At 44.0% G+C, this 24423-nt stretch overlaps 1 protein-coding gene across 7 annotated transcripts in view; it reads right to left on the bottom strand.

Annotated features, from left to right (window-relative positions):
* KIF25 (kinesin family member 25) overlaps positions 1-24423 on the bottom strand; it is a 90485-nt gene that overhangs the window by 46090 nt on the left and 19972 nt on the right. For all 7 annotated transcript variants that reach the window (XM_050949091.1, XM_050949090.1, XM_050949089.1 and 4 more), the window contains 5 exons: positions 23948-24070; positions 21987-22125; positions 15090-15193; positions 10297-10385; positions 8460-8502 (listed from right to left, as the gene is read on the bottom strand). In XM_050949091.1, the coding sequence (XP_050805048.1) occupies positions 8460-8502; positions 10297-10385; positions 15090-15193; positions 21987-22125; positions 23948-24070 (498 nt within the window). The remainder of the gene's footprint in view (positions 1-8459; positions 8503-10296; positions 10386-15089; positions 15194-21986; positions 22126-23947; positions 24071-24423) is intronic.

Genomic DNA, 24423 nt, shown 5'->3' on the forward strand with positions numbered 1-24423 from the left:
GTCACCCCATTAGCTCCTGTGTCCCTGCCCCCATCTGTTCCCCCCACTAACCCTTCTGAAACCCAGTCTGTTACCCCTCAGCATCCCTGTGAGCCCTGTTCCGTCTGTCTCTGCTGTATCGCATTCCTCACCTGGCCCTGCACAGAGGGCACTGTGAGAAAGATAGCCTCTGCCCCCTCCCTCTCTGTAGCTGGCTGCTCCAGTCCGTGAGCCAGCTGCCGTCTCTGCTGGCACCACATCAGCCACTGGTGGGTGAAAGGTGTAATTGCAGTTTCCCTTCACCGCCCCATCAGAATCAATTATTCTGCAGGGGAAAAAAATCTGTGAGGGACATTAATTCTGCGCTTGCGTAGTAATCCCTCAGGAGTACCAGTTGCTCTCTCCTCTCTGCAGACCCAATGCACTAATCACTCCCACAAGCAGAACATCCCCAGTGAGAGACAGGGACAAGCAGAGGATAAGAAGCGCAGAATGCATAAGGTAATGGCCTCATTTATAGAAACTCCCCTTCACCCATGCAACTGTACAATTTTGGGGCTGCTCATTGTGTTGATCTGTTCCCCAGTTAGGTCAACCTTGTGTACAGCCAATACCCACATCCTTCCAAAACTCAAACAGATGGAGAACTTCTATTAAAGAGAGTCCACAATAAGCAACTAGCATCCCCACACCACCAGCTTCAAGAAAAGTCGTTGTTACTGTTCAGTTGAACAGTTAGGCTTACCACATGAAAACAAAGAAGCAGCCTTGCCAAGCAAATGTTGAATGAGAAAATCTGAAAACCCAGACATATGCTCTTTCAAATCTCACAAACCAACAGATTTGAATTAAATTAGAAATTAAACAAGAAAATACCTTATAGACAGTCACCCTGGAGCCCTGATGCAATAGCCAGATTCTCCATATGAAAATGATTTTATTTATAGATGCAATCTAAGGCTTTAAAATCTTGAATTAGCTCAGAAATTGAAAAGAAATACTGTGCTGACTAGCCAATAAAAACCTAAACCCTTTTTAGACTTTGGATTTGAAATGACGACTCTGAAGACAAGACGTACAAGACTGTAAAACAGATCACTCGCCTCTTTTCCAGATTTAATGATAAGAATCCTTAAATAAACAGGATGGATGTGACTTGAATTTTACTCTTCTCTGAACAGTCTCAACCCCCCTTACCTCCTTCCCAAATCCAAGGTTATTTTGGACATGTTTCAGCACTGCCTATATTACAGTTCAGTCTGTGTTAAGCAAAACCTTATTCAACACAGTTCTTGACAGGTAGGTAGCAAGGGTCCACCTACCGCTATAGATATATCTGTTGGGACCGGGTTACAATGGAACTGTCCCACTTGGCATGGTTAAAGCACAGCTCAGTCTTGTAGCACAGACAGGACAGAATCACGACATATCTAAAGATCTAGCACAGTTCAGGGACATGGTCAAAACATAGTTAGATCCCATCTGTAAGACCAAACTATGTAGGGGAATTGTCTTGTGACTTGGTCCCCCAACACACCTGTATTTGTACTCTAATGAGAAGAGCGTACACAGGTGCCTAACCATGCTATAAGCACAATTTTGTAAAATATTTTATAACATGATTAGGCCCTATCTACCATGGTCTAGGAAACACTGCTAGCCTCTTGCTAGCAAGATCCATGAATCAATATGGTTCTCGCTAATGTGTTTCTAGTGCCAGTGTTGACAGGGCCATACAGGGAGGGATATGCAATAAATAATCATATTCTGCACTGAGTACCTCATCATTGTATCTATAATAAGTTTACACTACACACAATAAGCCTTACAACATCCTTGTGTGGTAGATACTATTATACCCTTTTAGCAGATGGGGAAACTGAGGTTAAATGACATGCTCAAGATCACACAATGCATCAATAACAGAGCAGGGAATAGAACCCAGGAGTATTAACTCCTGTGACGCTCTAATCACCTGAGTATCCTCAGAACAACTGAGTTTGAAGTCTAGCTAGGACTTTTGCCCTTACCTGTAACCTATACCTTCAGGATCATTAGAGATAAGCAAAAAGTCCTGAAAGGCAGTCATAATTACAGCCGATCAATTTAAACAAGAGAACTATTCAACTCAGTACCTATATCAGGAGCAAGGACTGTCTTCCCTGTCTTGCCCAAACTCATTTAAGTTAGAAATATATGGCTAAATCATTTCCAAAAAAAAAGGTATTTGGGCTGCAATTAAAAAGGCATCATCAACTCAAAAAAAAATAAAAATCATGTTTCTGTCTGAAAAACTGTATAACTACTCCAGTTACACGTAATGCCTAGATTACTAGAATTGAAAGAAGTTGATGAAAAACATTTTTTTCAGATTTGTTTACTTTGTGCAGTTGACAGTCAATTGCGTATAGTCAATTATATTTACTCCTTATATTCACTGTCTCTTTAGCTGAAAAATCTCCTATGAACATCAACAAGGAAGCAGAAAATCCAAATTTTCTTTAAAAAACAAACAAACAAAAAAACTTATAAAAAATGTCAAGACACGGTATTTAGTTGGTGTTGGTCCTGCTTTGAGCAGAGGATTGGACTAGATGACCTCCTGAGGTCTCTTCCAACCCTAATACTTTATGATTTTAAGGATGTGCGATCAGAAACCGGAGTGTTTAGAATCAGTAAATTTTAAAATAAAAAAAATTCAAGCTGACAAAGTCCTTTATGAAGACAAAACACAGCTTCTCAGAAGTTTCATTTTAAAACCGGGCCCCTGCATATAACCCTGTTCCTGTGATCTTTCATAAGGATTTTTAAGTATAAGAACAGTTTGGCCCACTGGAGTTTATAAAGTCAGTGATCCATTATATGAACTAAAACCTTGGCCTTGATATAAGTAAATTGTTATAAAATAGCCTGTCATAAAATCCACCAATTATCCAAAATTATCTACATAGGTTTTCTTGACACAGTAAAGCCTAATAGCTCATAAATGGGCATCACATTCTACAGTACCATATGTAAGTGATGGCAGCAACAGTACTATCTACACAATTATGTTCTTGGAATTATTTATTTCCAAACATATTTATTCTTTCTAGACAATTCTTCATATATATCATTAGCTTCCTAATTGTGTTAATCTACGAGTCCATTCTAGGCCATTGGGGACCATCTAGTACAGCTAATAATTAGGAAGATTTAAATGCATGTGATAGTTTGGAAACTTTTCAGTTGCATTCTAAGCACTACCCTAACAAAAGGAAATTTGGCTCCACACTTATATACTATGTAAACAACACAGACAGGGCCGGTGCAACCATTTAGGCGAACTAGGCGGTTGCCTAGGGCGCCGAGATTTGGGGGAGCCAAAAAGAGCCCCCCCATTTTTTTTTAAATGGTTGACCGGGTCAGGGCGCCGCCGCGGCAGCCCGCAGCCCAGGGGTTCCCCCGGGTCAGGGCGCCGCTGCGGCAGCCCGCAGCCCAAGGGATCCCCTGGCCCAGGGAAACCCCGTGCTGCTGGCTGCCGCGGAGGCGCACTGACCCTGGGTCAGCGCGCAACGCCGCGGCAGCTGGCAGGCCAGTGGCCTCCTGGGTCAGGGCGCCACCGTGGCAGCCGGCATCCCAGGGTGTCCCCCGGGTGAGCGCGCCGCCGCGGCAGCCGGCAGCCCAGGGGGTCCCCCGGGTGAGCGCGCCGCCGCGGCAGCCGGCAGCCCAGGGGGTCCCCCGGGTGAGGGCGCCGCCGCGGCAGCCGACAGCCCGGGGGTCCCCCGGGTCAGGGCGCCGCCGCGGCAGCCGACAGCCCGGGGGTCCCCCGGGTCAGGGCGCCGCCGCGGCAGCCGACAGCCCGGGGGTCCCCCGGGTCAGGGCGCCGCCGCGGCAGCCGACAGCCCGGGGGTCCCCCGGGTCAGGGCGCTGCCGCGGCAGCCGGCAGCCCAGGGGATCCCCTGGCCCAGGGAAACCCTGTGCTGCCGGCTGCCGCGGAGGCGCACTGACCCTGGGTCAGCGCGCACCGCCGCGGCAGCCGGTAGGCCAGGGGCCCACTGGGTCAGGGCACCGCCGCGGCAGCCAGCAGCCCAGGGGGTCCCCCGGATCAGGGCACCGCCGCGGCAGCCGGCAGCCCAGGGGGTCCCCTAGGTCAGGGCGCCGCTGCGACTGCCCAGAGGTTCAGGCTGCCGGCGGCGTGCTGACCCAGGGGAATCCCTGGGCTGCTAGCAGAGGCTCAGAAACCAGAATCCCTCTCCCTCCCAGAGCAGGGGCTCCAGCCTATGCAATTTTCTCATGGGGGGGGAGCGGCGGCTGGGCAGAGCTGCGCAGCTCTGCTTAGCGCACGTGGTAGGAGCCCTGTGACGGCGCGACACAAGGGCTTCTGGAGGAAAGCTGGGGCTGCCCCCTGGCTCAGCCTCCACATCAGCCCCAGCGAGGGGCAGCAGAAGAAAAGAGCCTCAGCGGTGGTCTGGTGGAGTGGAGGAAGAAAGAAGACCCTGACGCTAATGTGCTGGGCAAGGTAAGCAAGTGCTTCCCCACAGCTCGGCCTCAGGCGCCTGTGCTCCTGCCTCCTTGGTCCTTGGCTGGTCCCTGCTCCTGCTCCCCTTGTATGTGGGTGGCTCGAGAGAACAGCAGCCTGCAGAGCTGAGCTGCCCCAGCGCCCCCAGGCACCCCCCTTGACCCCATCCCCCCCACAGCCCTGACCCCCAGCTCCGAGCCCAGCCCCTCTGAGCTGGACACCATCCTGACCCCATCTCCCCACATCCCTGAGCCCAGCCCCTGTGAGCTGGGCACCCCTGAACCCAGAGCCCAGCTCCCCACCCAGCCCTGGGCAACAACAGCACCACCCCCAGTCAGCGACAGCCCATTGGTACCAACCATCACAATCACCCATCATCTGCCCATTATGTAATTGCAAATGTATACAGACCATTACAGCTTTTAATGTTTTTAAATAATGTATTTAGTGTATTTTCAAATTATTACAAGTTAATTTTTGAATGTATTTCACAAGTTATTTTTTACTTTTCCTAATACATGTTACTATAGTATTGCAAATGTTTTATGGAAGGGGCCCCCAATTTTGCTTTGCCCAAAGCCCTCTGAATCCTCTGGGCAGCCCTGTCTGAGTTTTAAGCCCTGCTGCTATGTTTTGCCTGCAACAGGTAGGCCTAAGCCTGTGAGTGATCCCCATAGCAGCTGCCTGAAGAAGTGCTTGGGGGAATCATGCAGAAGGAGCGTGATATTTATTTGAGTTCTCTCCTCATGGAGGCTGTGCTCCACTTGGTGCAGGACAGCAGTCTCAGCAGGACTCTAGGACCAGCACCTTGCCTCAGTTTGTGGACTTGTACTGTACCCATCACCGGGCTGAGTCTGGCACTGTTACCCCTCACCAGTGCCCAAGAAGCAGTCAAAAAAGTTGGAAGGACTGGTTAGGTTAGTTGTCGTGCTGTTGCTTGGCCAGTGTAGAGACCACTGAATGCATAATATTCCTCTGTGATGTTCTGTCCTGAGCACAATTGGCATGTTATGAGGTAGTGCCTGTGAGGGACAGGTGTCTGTTTATGTCATCTAGCCATCATGTCTTAGGTCTTCGGGGGGGGGGGGGAAGCTTTTCCATCCTGCTTTCATTGGATCAAAATCAAAGATTATTTTCACAGGGAAGTTAGTAGGCATTTAGAGCAGATGAACATACCACCACAGAGAGCACTTGGCAACCATTTGAGTGTGTGTGACCTATTTAGTTAGAAAATGGAATTTTTCATTCAAATTGAGTTTGTACCATTTGATGTTTTTAATCATTTGGAGGTGCATAGCTAGTTAGGCAGAATGGGTTCCGCAGCACTCCCAGTCAGATTTTGATATGAAGGAAGGACGTATACGTGACTAAAAAAGGTGTATTTCTGATTACAATCAACATTGCTTAATTTTAAGGGAAAGTCATCTTGATCTCTTAATCAATATTTACGTCAAACAGTTGATGAAATTCAAATAGTTAATTATAGTAAGTGACATGCATTCTCTATCCTTTACTTTTAATAGTGAACAAGAAAAAGGACTGATAGGAATAAAATTTCATTTTTTTTCGTTTACAGTTGATGCAGCCTCATGGCAGATAAAAAAAAAAAAAGGTCTGGGGCACAATTTCGTGACCGCATATTGTGCATAATGTATGTGATTTTGGGGGGGAGGGGGGGGCGCAAGATGGAAGTTTCGCCTAGGGCGCAAAATATCCTTGTACTGGCCCTGAACACAGAGCATCTGACTGAAAACTATAGCAGCTAAGAAAATTAAGGCTAAAACCTGAATAAACACTCCATCTTCAGCTCACAACTTTTCAATTTTTATTTCTTGGTAAGGGCATCAATTAATACTGGAATGTCATCAATTCTCATTCTCCTTACTCTCATGGATTTAAGACAGGCACTTCAACATGCCTGAATATAACATTTTGTAGGTGATTGTGCCAACTCTTTGGATATCATATTTTCATCCTGATCCACAAGCTATGTTGTAATAATAAAAACGAAAAGGGTCTGACATTTTAAAAAATAGTTAGAATGAGCACAAGCAGCTTGACAGGAGAGCTGGAAGTCTGGAGCAGTCTAAATATTACAAACAGAGACAAGGCCTGATTCCCTCCATGGCTGCACCAGATGAACCCAGGCCCCAGACTACCAGCACCATAAAGTTCATCAAAAGCCAAGATGCAGCAGCAGATGACAGAAGAAGGAGCAATCGTCTCAAGTTGCAGTGGACGAGGTCTAGGTTGGATATTAGGAAAAACTATTTTACAAGGAGGGTGGTGAAGCACTGGAATGGGTTACCTAGGGAGGTGATGGAATCTCCATTCTTAGATGTTTTTAAGGCCTGGCTTGACAAATCCCTGGCTGGATGATTTAATTGGGGTTGGTCCTGCTTTGAGCAAGGGGTTGGACTAGGTGACCTCCTGAGATCTCTTTCAACCCTAATCTATGATTCTATGAAATCACTTGCTAATGAGCTAGTCTCTGGGTATGTCTACATGACCCACCGGATCGGCGAGTAGTGATCCATATATCGGGGATCGATGTATTGCGTTTCGTCTAGATGCGATACATCGATCCCCGAACGTGCTCCCTGTCGACTCTGGAACTCCACCAGGGCGAGAGGCGGAAGTGGAGTCGATGGGGGAGCAGCAGCCGTCGATCCCGTGCCGCGAGGACGTGAAGTAAGTCAATCTAAGATATGTCGACTTCAGCTACGCTATTCTCGTAGCTGAAGTTGCATATCTTAGACTGATCCCCCCTCCTGCCTCCAGTGTAGACCAGGCCACTGATTCAGAAAACCTCTGATGATGCTTTTCCCAGAAGGATCAACATCTGTCAGCAGGGTGGGTTGTTTCAGGTAAACACTTCCAGCCTGTTATGGGAATGCATTGCTGGTAGAGGACATGACTGACCTTTGGTTAACGAATATTATATGTAGTAATTTAACACTTGTGGTATTCTTAACAACATGTCTGAGAACATACCGCACAATAGAGCACACATCCTAGTTTCTCTAGAGGAGCTCTGGAGTTCTGCTGCTCACTCGATCTGTTTCACTGTTCCATAAATATCTGCCTAGATCACTTTTACTTTTCCACTAAAAAAACCAGCATACTCCATTAAAGGGACAATGTCGGTTCCAGGATATTTTAACATAGGTCTTCACTGGAAGGAAGTGTCTTTTGGGACCCTAAACAGTTATTTAAATATGTCCATAACTCATCTGCCGATGTCTTAACAATGATCAGGATCTTCTATTTATTTAGGACCCAAACAAAAACTATGGTCCATATTCTACTCTCAGCTACACCAGTGTAAAGCGGGAATAACACCCTTTCTCTGATTTCACTTACAGCACTGTAAGTCAAACGTAATTCAACAAAGTCAATGGAGTTACACTGGCATGCGATCAGGGTAAGTGAGAGAAGAATTAGGTGCAATGGAGTGCCAGCTGTACATTAGTGTAACTGAGAGCAGAATTAAGCACACTGTTTTGTGCTGTGCTGATAAGTCATGTTGAGCTAAAATGCTTTGGGATGAAAAAATGCTCACAGATCAAATTGGGGCGGGGGGGAGTGGTTAAACTCTATTCAGGCTCCACCCACAAAGCCACAGGAGTGGGATGCTTCCTGATGGACGATCGATATGATAAGTAGTGAAACGGTCATTTGCTAGGTTGGTGGACTGTATATAACTTTGAAATTGTTCCTCAGCATGGGTCTCCTGGCTAGCAGGACACAGAACTAGTCACTAGAAATAGAACTACTACAACAATTTACATTTTGTTTTCAATGCTCATTACTCAAACCAAATTATTTTGCATGTGAAGAAACAAAGCGGGTAGAAAAACAGTGGCTTGCCTTTCTCATTTAGAAGTGCTTTAGACATTTCCACATCTTTTGTCTCTTTTCTATTATCATTTAATTTGGTCCTGATTCTGAATATACTTTCATTATTAGACATACTCACATCATCAGTAGCATGTGCCACTTCTTCTGAAAGCTTTCTGTGCCTATTGAGGGGGAGGGAGAAACAAAATCATTTTTTCATTCATCTTAGAAAAATGTGAATTCTCAGAATGTCTGTGAACTATGTAATTATCTAAACAATGTCAAGAATGAAATCTTAAAAAGGAATCGCTTAGAATTTTCACAACTTTTGTAGAAATATCATAACCATAAAGTAACTACATACTTTTTAAATTAACAAATATAGTATTAAATTGCAATTAACCACAGTAATGGAGTTTATTTAAACAAGAAAATTTATGATAAACAAATTAAGAATAAAACTACATGCAAACCATTCCAATGATGCAGAAACTCTAATGGCAATATAAAAACAAGTGATGTTTGGTAAGAGTTTGCTTAGCAGATTCAACATTAGTAAATTCAACTAGACACTTTCTTTTAAAGTATTTGATCTGATCCTCAAACACTTGTTGACATAAATGATTTTACATATATTGCTAGTCCAAAACTGACTGAGACTACTGATGTGTGTAAATTTACTCATGCTTGTAAGTGTTTGCAGGATTGGACCCTTAGTTTTCATACCCTGTTTGAACACTGTTCCAGCTCATTAAGACAAGTTAGGCTTAGCAATCAGTTGTATGGCATTATTTATTTTGTTCTGCATTGCAATTCTGCAGCTAAATGTATTATTATTTCAGAGGGTACAGAAACAGTGATCAGGTCTCTTACACGTACCAAAAGCTTACATTATACAAAATTTCCTCAGCAGGCTCCTGGAAATTTCCTGAATAAGTTTTTTTTAAAAAATACTTAAAATGACTATATTTTGAACAGAGTTAGCAAAAATAAATAGGCTTTTCAAATATATTCTAAGCCAACAGGCAGATACACCAGCCAGGGAAGGTAAAATAGAGCTCCAAACTATTGGTAAACCTAAAGTTCTTTCCAAATGTCTACTTTTATTAACAGGAAAATTCAAAACAAGCACTTTGCACCGACTAACAAACAATAGAGGTCTTTGCAGCTTTCAATAAGGGGAGGAGGAGAGGACACAAACTCATCTGAGCAGCCATTCTGGCTGCTTCCCCTGTGCTTTTATAGCCCCCATCACAGATCGGCCATGAAATAGGCAGTGGACCTGGGTTCTCTCTGTGACCTCTTACTTGCTGGGCCTTAAGGATCACCTTTATACTTTAGGGCTCTTTCTCTCTCTCACTCCCCTTCCCAAATTAAAGGTTTTAAACTGTAGTTTCTACTTTCGGAAGATCACAGTGTGGTTGGTGTTTAGCCACACACATAGCTCTTTTTTCTCTGTGTCTCACTTGCTATTTTAATCCCTCCCTTCTTTTCCTTTAGCCATCTAAGAAATTTCCTGCTTCTTACTTACTCAAACCTAATCCTGCCTTTCCTCTTCCATCCCAAAATGTGTTGGCAATTACAAGTGATTGCATAATGGGCTGGATTATAGGACCAAATACCCCATTAGTGTAAGAAGATGCAACTCCACGGAAGTGAATGGAATTGCACCTATTTATGCTGGCAGTGAGTCTGGCCCACAGTATCACAAAACAACACATGGAAGACAACTGTTTTACTGAGCAACAGAAAAGTGTGAGATTTCCTTCTCTAATGTCACATTATCAATTTGATAGAAGAAAGCCGATGTTGGCAATACTTTTGCAATATATATTTTATAGTAAGATTGCAGTTCTCCCAAGAAACCAAGAAAATATTTATTTTCACACACATCCCCGCACACACACCCCACACTGTTCTCTCTGTACATCACTATATGCATCAACTAAAAGAATAATATTTCAAAAGTAAGTTACCTATATTGTGAGACTGAATGTCCAGAAGCAGTATCAAAAGGCAATAAGGGACGGATCCTGCAGTGCACTCTGATATTTCCCCTCAGTTCCTGGGATTATAATATAAAAATGTAATTAGTACAAACTATTACAAGGGGACATGCATGTAGGCTCTGGTCCTGCAAATACTCACGTTTAACTTTTTAAGAACATGCGTAAGAGTTTGCAAGGGAGGAGAACGGAGAGGCTAAGTTATGCTCCAAGGATTCTCCTTTTTAGAGCAATAGGCACAAGTACTATATTTAAAAGACATTTCTGATTAGGAACAGTATGGTATGGCTTGCTGCAAAAAGCAGATGTGCCTCTGTAAAGAAGCATATGGTACATAGACAAAGGATCTGATACATCAAGTAGGAGCATATTCATTAGTTATGATGTTTGGGAAATTATGCATATAATTGCAGGAGGTCTCAATGGTTCTCTCATTATAGATACTCATCATAGGCGGCAGGTTTGTATAATTTTTAGTGGTGCCCAAAATGGTGGTGCCTGCCCCCCCCGGCTCCCGCTCTGTAAGCCAATATAAAATGAAGCTACAACACGTCGGCACCACAAGGTTACAATGGTCAATTAAAAGTCGAAAGTCAGAAGCAGCACTTGCCTGCTTCAATATACGGTATTATATTTTGTTGCACCTGTTGTGACAAAGTGGGAATGTTCTTAATGTTTTCTCTGAATACTGTGTGGGTGCCTCAGTTTCCCCTGCAAGGTGCCAACTGAAGGTGTTGGGGACAAAGAGATCAGGTGGCCTCCTTGTCCAGAAGAGACACAAAGGCTAGAGGAGGGAGTGTCAGTTTGGAGCTGGCTGGGGAAATGAGGCGAGGCCCAGAACTTGGGTCTAGGCTCCCCACGCTCCAAGATGGATCTGACTGAGGGGTCCTGTTTTCTGTACCTACAAGCAGGGCCATCCTTAGGATTTATGGTGCCCTAGGCAGGATTATTAAACTGGTGCCCCTGTGCCTGTCTTGCTCTTAGCAACACAAATATAAGCTTATAGAACTGGAAAACTTGCCACATGCATGTTATTAAAACCGGTTTAAGTTAATTAAGCACACGGTCATGCTGATGGACTAGCACTAAAAAGTAGCACTACAGAAAAAATTCTGATTTGACAGAATGATGCAAATAATATAATTTTTTAAATGTGTCAAAATTTTATTGGAAATTTATATGAAGAGGTATTGAAACAAGGATTAGTTTTTAATTAAATGCAACCTTTCTGGCTTTTTTGGCTGCAAAATCAGTAATAATGTCATCGTATGACAAAGACAAAGTGATGTCTTGTTTGATTGCAAGAATAGCAAGACCAGTCAAGTGTTCCTGACTCCTTGTAGGGCAGAGATAGTTTTTAATGAGCTTTAGTTTTGAGAAACTCTGTTCTCTTGATGCTACTGTTACAGGAATTGTCAGTAGAATATGAGTGGCAATGTACACATTAGGATATATGTCAACAAGTTTGCTGGTATGAATAAACTGTACAATGTCCATCATCGATTTTGCATGTGGCAACAACTCAATTCTTCATACAGTTCAAGTCCATTTAAATCAAAATGATCACCGTGCTTCAGGAGGCTCTCTAGGTCAGGGTCCCCAACGTGCTTCCCGCGGGCGCTATGGGCCTCTCAGTGCACCCGCATACTGGCTGGAGGATGAGCATCTCCTGACACCTCTGGATGACACCACTTGCCGCCAACAAGCAGCGTCATCCAGAGGCGTCGCTGCCAAAATGCCGCTGAATTTCGGCAGCATTTCAGCGGATGCTCGTCCGCCACCACGGTCCTTCGTCTGTCGCCTGCCAGACGAAAAAGGTTGGGGACCACTGCTCTAGGTTCTTGCACTTTGTCATTAGTTGATCTTGTTTTCCTATTTTGTTGAATTTAGTCCTGCTCAGCCCACTTCCAGCTGAGTGAATGGAACCCCAGGCCGACAGCGGGATGAGTGGCTCAGCCGGGGTCTCAGCCATCTGCCTGCTCAGCCTGCTGCCAGTCTGGGGTTCCTTGGGGGTGTCCAGGCCAGCAGCAGGTGCTGAGTGGGGCTGGCAGCCAGGACCCCAGGTGGCAATGGAGCAGCATCCAGAACCCCAGAACAGCGGCAGGCTGAGCTGCTCAGCCCACCGCTGCATGCCATCAAAAATCAGCTCGCGTGCCACCTTTGGCACATGTGCTGTAGGTTGCCGACCCCCGCGCTATACACTAGTAAGGAGATGAGCATATTATAGTTGTTGGAGGGCTCTATTTAGCAGTAACAGGGCTATAGGAAAGTCAGTCAACATTTTTTGTTTCTCTGATGAAAACTGGCCCACTCCCTTCCCCATACCAAACTTGTCACAAATAACTGTCAACAACTTAATTTACTTTGAATTCAGGATTGTTAGCAAGCATTTTTGGCAAACAAATTTGCTCAATGACAATCAGAATGGCATCAGAGTACTGCTTTCATGCTTGGCTCACCCCCCAGCCTGCTGGTCCAACAGCTGCAGTAGAGGAGGAGATAGGTGGAAAAATGCAGGACCCCAAAATCCACCTCTTGGGGTGCAGAGTGGCAACAGCAGCAGCAAACCCTAAGGTCCAATCACACGCCAATGGGCACCACCACCAGCCCAACGGACCATGGTGAAGTTAGCACAGCATGTGATCTCAGGGACAAGGCACCCATGGAGCCACAGCAGCTCATCCTGCCCTGTGCAGCTCCCCCTGGATGAGATGGATCGCTGCCAGCCCTGGGAAGAGACGCGCTCCCCAGCTAGGGTGACCAGATAAGGCTGTCCTGATTTTATAGGGCCAGCCCCGATATTTGGGGCTTTGTCTTATATAGGCACCAATTACCCCCACCTAGGGTGACCAGACAGCAAGTGTGAAAAATCAGGATCGGAGGTGGGGGTTAATAGGAGCCTATATAAGAAAAAGACCCAAAAATTGGGACTGTCCCTATAAAAGTGGGACATCTGCTCACCCTACCCCAACCCTGTCCTGATTTTTCACACATGCTATCTGGCTATCCCCAGCCCAGCCGTGTGTGACCATTCCAATCCTGGCTGCCTGCGAGGAAGTGAGTTACTTTCACTGTCATTCCTCAGCAGGTAGGCAGCCAGCCTCCCCTCCCTCCCCTCCCCAGCACCTCACCCAACCCAGCCCTGACGCCAGGGGAAAGAGTCACACTCACAGATGAGTTCCTTCCCCCGCTCCTTCCCAGAGACTTCCCAGCAGCCAAGCCCCTCCCTCAGACTGTGCTGCATTCGGCTCTTTCTAGGACCCAGCACTCCACTGCTTCCCGTCGGTCCATATTCCCAGCAGAGCGGTGCCCCCAGACCTAGTGGTGCCCTAGGCGGCTGCCTGTTCTGCCTATGGCTAAGGATGGCCCTGCCTACAAGCTCTGTTTTAGTCTGTGATCCTGTTATCTAATAAGCCTTCTGTTTTACCTGCTGGCTGAGAGTCACGTCTGACTGCAGAGTTGGGGCGCAGGGACCTCTGGTTGCCCCAGGACCTGCCTGGGCACACGCTGTGGAAAGCGCACAGTGTGGAAGGGCATGCTGAATGCTCCGAGGTCAGACCCAGGAGGTGTAAGCTTCTTGCCCTGGAGACAGTATGCTCAGAGAGAGGAGGCTCCCCCAGTCCTGACTGGCTTTGTATGGAGTAGTTCCAAAGCATCCCAGCATCCCCTTCCGCACCATGCGCTTCCCAGAAGTCCACACAGGCACTGACACACTCTCCTCTGGCCTTTGTCTCTTTTCCAGGCATTAGGAGGCCACCTGATCTCTTTGTTCTCTAACACCTTCAGTTGGCAACTTGCAGGAGAGCGGCCCAGGCCATCAGTTGCCCGGAGACAGGGTTTCGGCCATTCTCTGTGCAGACGGCATCACACTGGCACTCTAGGGCTCTACAACAATCACACACCCTTATCCCACCATCTAGATCCTTGAGAAATGCATAGGGGAAACTGAGGCACCCACACAGTACTCAGAGAAAACATTAAGAACATTCCCTCTTTGTAACACCTGTATACTTTAAAGGGTGTAAAATAATCAAGTATTGTGCTAAACATGACGATACTCCAAACTGACCATCAAATTTAAGTTGCATGTTTTTCCCCTCAAGTGAGGGCTCTGGGGTGGGGCTGGGGATGAGGGGTTCACAGTGCAGGAGAGTGCTTGGGGTTGGGGTGCTGGGGGCGCAGGCTCTGGGGTAGGGCAGGATTGGGGATAAGGAACTTGGGATGCAGACAGGCTGTCCCAGGGCTAGGGTCAGAGAGGACTCCCCCCCACCCCACTTACTGGCAGCAGCAAGCTCCAGGGGAGGGACCCCTCCTCTCTCCCCTTCTCCCCCGCCCCGCAGCACACTCACTCTGCACCACAGTCACTGCACATGCAGGGACTCTCTCAGGTACAGAAAGCCCACTCGCTTCCCCTATGGTGGGTACCAGGGTGGGGGGTTGCCATCACTTGTGACCTCCCCTGCTGTTGCCCATGGGTGCCGGGGTACAGAGCTCCCAAGCATGTGTGTGCCTCCTCCCCTCCCCTGGTGCTCCAAGAGGCTGCCTGCCGCTGATCTCTATAGCCTTAGGCAAAAGCAGCACAAACAAGGGAGAGAGGCACTGGCTGTTTTCTTTCAGGCAGGGAAGCTCCAAGGCGGGGTCAGGGCCAGCTCCAGGCAGGGCAGGGCCAGCTCCAAATATTGGTGGAGCACAGCCCTCAGCCTTGAATATTCCTGGTGCTTGAGCACCTTGAGCCCATGTAACCTGCCGCCCCTGATACTCACAACTAAACTGTTGTGAAGTATTTTTCTCTTTTGTTTTTCTTGCTGGTATCTCTCATTAACTTCATGTAAAGACTGCTCGAGATCAAATGCTTTTGTCCGGAATGCTGGAAGAAGAAAGCCATTTTAAAAACCCAAACTCTTGGGATATACAGGTAGGATTTTCAATAGCACCTAAGTGAACTAGGAGCACAGTTACTATGGACACAAATACATAACTTTGAAAATGTTAAATTATTAGACGTACAAGGCATTCAAAGATCATCCAGATCTGCCAGTCCAGTTAGGCCAGTGCTATTTGTCACTATGTGAGAGATCAATGTACAGAGGCCATCTTGGGACTCCGGCTGTTTAAGCTGGTAGACATCAGACATGATGTAGTCGTGATGGGCTTTTTCTTACACTGAGCAAAGAGGTGGTGATCTATACCATGCTTACCACCTCTTCTGCAGACTCATTAGGCATCAATAGTGGCATGTACTCCGCTCCTATGCAGAGGAAAAGTGCTGAGGCAGCTGCAACGGTGGGTGGCTTCTTAAGGAGTTAAGGTGGAAATGGAGGAGTGCTCTAGCATGAACAGACAGACTTTAACTTGCTCTTGGATACCCATGGAGTGGCGAGTAGATAGGAGAGTACAAAACTTTTGCAAGATGCAATGATATGAAGTATTTTGAGAAAATACTTCACATGTGATGGAACAGAAGTCCGACTGTCCTGGAAAATGGAGTCTATACATATAATGAAGGCAGAAGAGTCATTACTTCATGCCTCTGCTTGTTCAGCTCAGCATAAATTTTCAATACGGTAAGAAGAGAATTAGACATGCAACTCATTCAGTGTGCTGCTAAGCCCTTGTAAACAGAGCTGAAAATGTTCCCCCTAAGATGCCAGAGTACACTTCATTTCTAGGATTTTATAGAAAGCTTAATCTTTTGAAATCCCATGAAAGTCCTCCTCACACAAACTGAAGAGGGATGGATAGAGCAGAGTAAAAGCTCTCCAACCTCACAGATGATTTTGTTTCAACCTCATTACATTCACACTGAAAGGTCCATGTGGCAGATGAGAAAAACCTGTAAACTGTCAGAGAAAGCAACCTCTCAGGAACCCCAGCAAGAAATCCAAGTCCCCAACATTAGCAAGGTGTCCAGTGACACAGAAGTACAGTACTCCACAATGTGGCTCTAGAATTGGACTAGCAATAAGGCCACCAGGCAGTATTCACCTTTTCATAAAGAAGTTAATATTGAATTTTAAGATCTCAACATGACAAGCATGTAACTTATACTCCTGGCTAGGAGCTAAAAATCTGAAAACTTTAAACAACATTTGTCTTATATTGGAATTTCCCCAAATATTATTTTTGCCATTCCTAATCTGTACGCCTCACCCGTCAGCCTTGAGGTATTCTCCAGTACGCAAATTTCCAGGGGTACACAAAACTGTCAGCTGGAGGGGCAAGGCAAGACCCAGGAGCTGCATGAAGAATGGTCCCTTTCTTGCATTCAGTAAATCCAGTAAACTTAGTTTGAGCAATCATTTGTGGGTTAATGTTGGGTTAAACCTCAACAATAAGGGGGTTAAATGTTTCAGTTTTACCCTGGAAGCCTAAACAGAAACTTCTCTCTTTGGCCACATAAGACAGTAATATTTTTTTTAAAAAAATATACATAGCAACACTCAATTCTTGTATTTTCTTGGAGAAACCAACAGAGAAGGAATTGTTTTATGGAATTATAAGAGTGACCACTGCTAGGCTGCAAGACATTATCCATTATAGGCCTGAACTTGACCACTTGGCACAGCTCCCTCACATAAGATTTTCCAAGTGAAGCCCCTCATAGCTAAAGCATGATGTAAAAATCTCGTTTGTTTTATACTAATCCTCTTTAAGAAGTAGCATTTAGGACTATTTTTTTAGCAAGCTGGAAAGCAAATGGTTTTAGTTATTGGAGGTGATCTTTGTGAGGTGAGCTTCTGCAAGAGGTCTGGTGAACATTACAAGCTCTGCTCCACTTAATTTGTGCTTTAGTTTAAAAAAAAATGCTAGTCCTTTTTGTTGTGAAAGTAGCTGTGAAAACAGTAATCAATCGTTAGCTTGTCACAATGGTCACTAGTTTGTCACAATGGTTTTTCGAAGACAGATGATTCCTTGGGATCTGCAGAAAACAAATAAAGGTCTACAACAAGCTTTGTTTATCCAAGCACTGAACAACCCTCTACCTCAAATCCTTGCACCTGACAGCTGGTGTTTTCATACATGTTTTTCCAACGCTCACTTCCATAAAAGGAACAAACCATTATGCCGCTCATGTTTTGTGAGGCTTTATATGCAGTAGAGATGGACCCTTTTAATGAAAGTGCCACAAAGCCCATTTTCTAACAGGCAACTACTTCTAAACCTTCCTTGTGTGGAACTATTTGTTTATGTACCTGGCCATTTGTTACCATTATCATTTGTGTTCTCCTGGAAATCCTGCTTGTTTCCCCTGTGAGCCGCTCTAGAAGTTATTTCTTATTCATATTATGGTAGTGCCCAGGAACTCATTCTGACATCCATTGTGCTAGGAACTGTACTAACATAGACTAAGACACTGCCTCTGCCCCTGGAAGGTTACTTTCTAAGTAGACAAGACAGACACAGGGTGGGGAAAAGGGTATCCTCTACAAGCAGAATGAACACGAGTGATAGTTTGCAAACATTGTGTTAATGTCATAACTTTTCACCTTTTCTTCCCATACTGGTTCCAAATTTTAAAAATGAGGCCAATCAAACCCAATGGAAATGGTTCCCCTAGGTTAGAGAGCCATAATACAGTATGCTACACATCACTAGCCTTTTCAATGTTGTTGCAGTTATCTTGCAAGAGAGGTTGTATAAGAAGGCAAACATCAGTTATCTTTTCTAAATGATTAGCACCAGCCTGAGTAACTGGTTTTGTTGCACACTGTTTTAGTCTTAACTAGATGCAATCTACAGGTTGTCAGATACTCTATTTGTCTGTAATACTGCTCTTTAGGATAATGCATTTTTATAATATGCAGAGCTTTAGTTTGGTTTGCTTTTTAGTCTCCCCACAAGAAACTGAGGGTGAATTGATACAAGCTTTTAAAGTAGCAGGTTTTTTTGTTTTGTTCTTAATGTCAGAAGGAACATTTTGAAGGCACAGAAAAGTCCGGGAAGAACATTCATTTGGGCCCAGATCCAGCCCCTTCTCTTCCCCAAGTGCAGGGGACATCCCAGGCAGCAGAGCTGGTGAGGCTGAGCTATGCAAAAGTAGGCAAACGCAGGATTCCAGGGGACCATGCAGAGAATGCACATCTCCTGCTTGGTGCAGAGCTCAGATCTTGGGGAAAAAGGCCCGGAGTGACAGCACATAGGGGGCAGGACTTGGGCAGGCTAGGGGATGAGCTGCTCCACATCGCCTTCCATCTTCCCCACCACAGGAAGGAGAAGCCTGTGTAAGGAGACATGGAGGCTAATTCATAAAACCTATCTATAGCTTACTGGGGTGGTGGAATAATTCTTCCCCCAGTTATTCATTTGGTCAGGTACAGGGTTTAGAATTCGCTCCTTCGTAACTTCTAGTTGCTAACTTTCTAATCACATAAAAGCGAACACCCAAGCCCTGCCCCTTCTCTGAGGCCCCACCCACTACATTGCCCCTCCTTCAGTGGCTCGCTCTTCCCCACCCTCACTCACTTTCACTGGGCTGGGGGAGGGGGTTGGGGTGCGGGAGGGGGTGCAAGCTCTAACTAGGGGTGCAGGCTCTGGGGTGGGACTGAGGAAAAGAAGGGGGATCCAGATTTGGGAGGAGGGCTCAGGGCTGGGGTAGGGGCATGGGCTTACCTCAGTCAGCTCCCGGTCAGTCCCTACTTGTCCTGGCACTGTGCTATGCCCTGGAAGTGGCCAGCAGGTCCGGCTCCTAGGCGGCGGGAGGAAGGGGCCAGGAGACTCCGTGCGCTACTCTTGCCCACAGACACCACTGCCCCCTCCCCCAGCTCCCATTGGCCACAGTTCCCAGCCAATGGGAGTGCAGAGCTGGTGCTCGAGGCAGGGGCAGCACGTGGAGCCCCATGGACCCCCGCCTAGGAGCCGGACCTGCTGGCCGCTTCCAGGGCACAGCATGGTATCAGGATAGATAGGTACCAGCCTGCCTTATACCTGCAGCACCGATGACCGGACTTTTAACGGCCCGATCAGCGGTGCTGACCAGAGCCACCAGAGTCCCTTTTTGACAGGGCATTCCAGCCGAAAACCAGACACCTAGCAACCCTAGTAACTGCTAACTAGCTAAGCACTGACAATACTAGTTCTTCAATCTTTTGAAGACTATTCTGGGTCCAAGAAACTGATATGGCCTTTTTCAGACAGTATCTATATAATGGATTAAGTTAAGAAGTCTTCTTAAATTTTCAGAAATTTGCCACCCATCACAAAAATAGCTTGATTGATATATGAGTCTCAGGAGGACCCCTGTCAGGCAGTCTGACAATATTTTTGCTAAAATGATAACATCTACGTTAACCAGGCAACTATGGTAATAAGGACAGAATAATGGGTCTGTTCTTGGTTTGGGAATTACTATTATTCACACTTCACATAGCAAAGATGGCAGTGTCTAGTTTTCAGATTGAGATTAAATACATCTAATAAGGGGCTACTCAGTTATTTTACAACTGAGTTCACTCTGTACCCCCCCAGACTCTGGCAATTCACATACTTGGAATGCTTTTTAACATTTCTTCTATGGGTATCTACCTATCAAGCATTTCAGCTTGAGCCTCTATTTTATGAGGCTAAACAGGTAATATATGATTTCCCTGATTTCCCTGGTATATATATTTGGGATTACTATTAGTAAGGGATAAAGTGTACATCTCATGACAGTAATTCTAAATATATCTCTATGATAGTAAAGACTGTGTAACTGGCCCACCAATTTTATTTTGCTTTACCAAATGGACAAATCTCCAGGTAGAATCCATTCCATTATGACCTGTGAACCTGGCCTGTTTGTTTAAGTTTATGATACTGACAATGTAGTTTACTATTTCGTTCATACTCTTTCCCACCTCTACCTCGTTTAGTTAAGAGGGATAAGGGTATCCGACCACATACCTTTTGTATCATGCTAAGTTCCATTTAGTTTGGGTCAAACAAATTTACAGCAGAAAAGTTCCTCCTACCTTTTCCAATTGCATTTATTTTTAAAAAATACTTTCGAATTTGTGTGCATTTGGTCAGTCTTTTGAGTCCTTCAAACCCAAATTTATCCTACAAGAATATTTTTTGTGCTAATGCTGGGCCTTGCTGGATATCTTTACTATTTACCATTATTAACATTTATGTAAGTGTTACACTTGGAAATATTTCCCATGAGTTAATAGCTCACCACTTCTTGACATCCTTGTAAATGTCACTGTTACATAAGGTCCCAATCCTGCATTGTGATCCACATGAGTGGAACTGCTGCACTCACACACAGCTCCACCGAAATCAGTGGCTGCACCCAAACAGATTACAATGCAAGACTGTGGCCTAATTCAGAACATGAATATTTTATAGTTCCAGGTACATAATATTATAATTAATAAATTACAATAATGAGCTGAAAAATATAGGTTAAGAACACAGAGACTTAACCCAGGCACCAACATACTATTTTGATATGTGTTGACGTTTCCCTTAGCTGCGACATCACAGACTGATGTGTTTTAAGGGATGTCAACAGCAAGACTAGAACAGGGCAGAGGACTTTGTGGGACCTATAAAGAATACTTTAAAAACTAGTTTACAACACTGAATTTGTTTATGGGATAATTGCCCCACAGAGGCTGATAAATTGGAGCATTCAGCTTAATCTTGGTTCAATTTTCTACTTTGCTCTCCACTACCGTATCAAAGTTGGTCTGTTTAATTGTTTTCTTCATCTCGGCAGTGGAGCATTCTAAACCCAAGCAGAGTGCATAGTCTTTGTTTAATCCATCTGTCTGACTAATAAGCAAAAGTTCATTGGGACTGATCCAGCACACACATGCCACTGTGCATTCTGATTGCTACCATTACATGAATAATCCTCCTGGAGTCACATAAACCCCAGACATAACGGATTTTTGCAGCATAAAAATGGACAATTGTTTCTCATGTATTGCAATACCTGGGGATAATACTGCGAGTTGCTGAGCGGCCCACAAACTTCAGTTTTTACTTTTTATTCCTGCACTTTGGATAAATTAAATCAGATTTTGAAGGTTACATTTTAAAAACTCTGGCCCCCAATCCTGCCATCAGATTTGCTAGCACAGACTCATATGCCTGTGTGGTGTCCCACTGAAGTCAAACATCAGCACTGAGTTTTGAAAACAATCTTTATAGTGTAATTTTACACAGTACTTTGTGTGTGTCTGTTTTTTAATGAAGAAGTATATTTTCCCCCTAAAACATAGGAAAAAAATTAAAAACCCAGTTTGCCCTATTTTCTGACATTATTCTGAGAAGGTTGTATTCTCCTGAGATTTTCCCTGGTGCAGTCAAAAGTACAAAGTTTCAGCTAAGGTAACACATTTTTTATTTTACTATTCCAAAATAATCAAGATAACAAGACTGAAATTTTGACATTAAAATGTTAGAACTGGGCCAACTCGACAGTCTAGTAGAAGCTGCAATCAGCACAAAAAAATCAATCCAAACTATTGTCAAGCATGCTGCCCTGTGAAAATATTTGATTACATACATATTTTTGGTAGTACCTGCTTAAGGAAAGCCAACGATCTAGAAACCTAAATGAAAAAAAAACAAACCAAAATTTAAGTGACACCTGTGTCAGAACCAAACAAAACACATGAAAGAAATGTAATATCAATGTTACAATGAAACAAAAATGCGGGGAGCCTTACTGTGCATAGCTTCATTCTGCAGCTGGATCCTTTGGACAGCAGTCAAAACTTGGTAAAGAGAATTCTTGCATTGATGTTGAAAGTCTCTTGAAAGCTCAAGAGCAAACGAATGGAGATTCTTCAGGTCTTGCTTAAGTCTCTATGCAATAAGCAGAAAACAGCATCTTAAGAGATGTAAAAATAGCAGTCGGAGAACTGATAAAATATCCATAATGCAAATAATTATTGTCAGGTATCACAGCCAAGAAGAACGTTTATATTTCACATAATGAATTGGTTTATTTAAGGACCGATCTTGCAAGATGCTGAGTCATCTAATTTCCAACTGACTTAGAAAATTTCATAGCAAGTGCTCAGACCATCACTGCATCAGACCCTAAATGTGGCACAAAGTATCCTTTTTTTATTTTCAGAGGGGTAGCCCTGTTAGTCTGGATCTGAAAAAGCAGCAAAGAGTCCTGTGGCACCTTATAGACTAACAGACGTCTTGGAGCATGAGCTTTCTGAGTGGTGCCACAGGACTCTTTGCTGTTTTTTTATTTTAACTAAAACCAAGACACTTTAACAGTGCGTGATGTACATGCTTATGAATCACATATACAAGTAATTTTAAATACAAATACTTTATTCTTACTTTGCACATTTTATATACTTTGTTCAGTAGCTACTAGCTCATCCTCAAACTTTTCTAGAATTTACCACTTCTTCTGATATGAAAGAAGATGCATTTTACAAAAATCTGGTTCCTTTATAGTGTGGGATACGATGGTTTTTATTATTAGAATACATTAATACAATGTATATTATGTGAATATTCAATAGGTATAAGAGCACCCAAAGCATCTTAGAGTTAAAAATTGAAATAAGTAAAAATAAATGAAATGCAAGAGAGAAGTGTGGTCTGACTGTAGGAGCTAAGGGCCACGAAATCTCCTTCTAAGCTCTTGGACAAGGCACTTACCCAATCTGTAAAATGGGATTAATAATGATTTACCTCACAGCGGTGTTGTGATGGTTAACACTTTCTAAGGCCCTTTGAAGATGACAAAGTGCTGAGCATTACTCTGTGGCACTTTAATAATACTAGTACTACATAGTCAGCCTTTCACTGTGAATTAATTATGTGACTAATTTTTAACAGTAAGAAAATAAATTGTACTGAAAGTTAAAAAAAAAGTCTGCTGCAGCTTTACCTCCAAAAAGCTACAGAACACAACAGGGTACGAAAACCAGTGTTTTTCAGTGACAGTTCTAGGAATACAGGTAATTTAGAATTGTATCCGGAGAGCTTTTGCCTCTTGTAACACATTTATCTCCTTGTTGATAGAAAGCCATCACAGTCCAAATGTGTTGCATCCCAATCAGCTCTGCCATTCTATCTAACCTAAAATTTAAAATAGTATTATAAGATTTTCTATGAAGGGTCATTCTAATGAGATTAGCACACTTCATTTATTAAACACCACATTCCTCTTTTCTGTTATTTCTCCTTTAAAGACAGTTCAGATGCACTCCTTTTATACAGGTTTTAGGCATCAACTCAGAGACTCATGTTCCTCTAAAAAAGCTGACATCTGCAAGTGTCCTTGAGAGAAATCCACAGCTTTACGGCCTGTTTGCAGCCAGTATCTTTTAACAGAGGTATAACACGTTTTAATATAATTGTGTGGACAGCTCTGGTGTTTTCATTTCCTTGAAAAGGTTTTAGCTCCTGTAAAACAAACATACACTGACCAATAAAATATAAATAAACTGCTCATGGGTTCATTCCCACAAGCCCATCACCTGGGGAACTGCTGATGAAATTGATGGGAGTGTCACATGCAGAGGTTTTTAGGATCAGGCTATCTTTCAGAAATTATTAACATACTTAGACTTAGAATGGACTGTTTCTTTTTTAACATATTTTACGACTGCTTCAGTGCACTGAGTATCTCTGCATTATTACTAAGATTCTTTACCTGTATTGCTCCATAAACCTGGATTATAACGGAGCTCGTGCCTCTACACAAGTTCTGTTGCTTGTCATGAACAAAGCTAAGCTGTGCCACTTCATTAGTGTCTCTTCCAATCAACCCTCGACACTGTTAAAAATAAAAATCAGAGAATGTCACTTTGAAGATTCACAACTTTGTAAGTGTATGTTTTGGTCTAACATAGGAGATTTCTACATTAGCACCAGCCAGGGAGTAGAACACAGGCACCCAAATGCCATCTCTTAATACAGTATATTCCATATTTGCAGCAGTGAAAGAAGATCAGTCTGTGAAAACCATACTTTAAAAAATAACCAAAGATTATTTTTTATTCATTACGGATAAAAAGACAATGCTTCATCAGCTTTATGGGGAAAAAAAAGTTAATACAAGTCACCAAATTTTACAATAGTTTTCCTTCAAACTACGAAAATGAAATATTAAAGACCTTAACCAAATAA

This window comes from Gopherus flavomarginatus, chromosome 4 (genome assembly GCF_025201925.1).
Source record: "Gopherus flavomarginatus isolate rGopFla2 chromosome 4, rGopFla2.mat.asm, whole genome shotgun sequence".
NCBI classification, from domain to species: domain Eukaryota; kingdom Metazoa; phylum Chordata; order Testudines; family Testudinidae; genus Gopherus; species Gopherus flavomarginatus.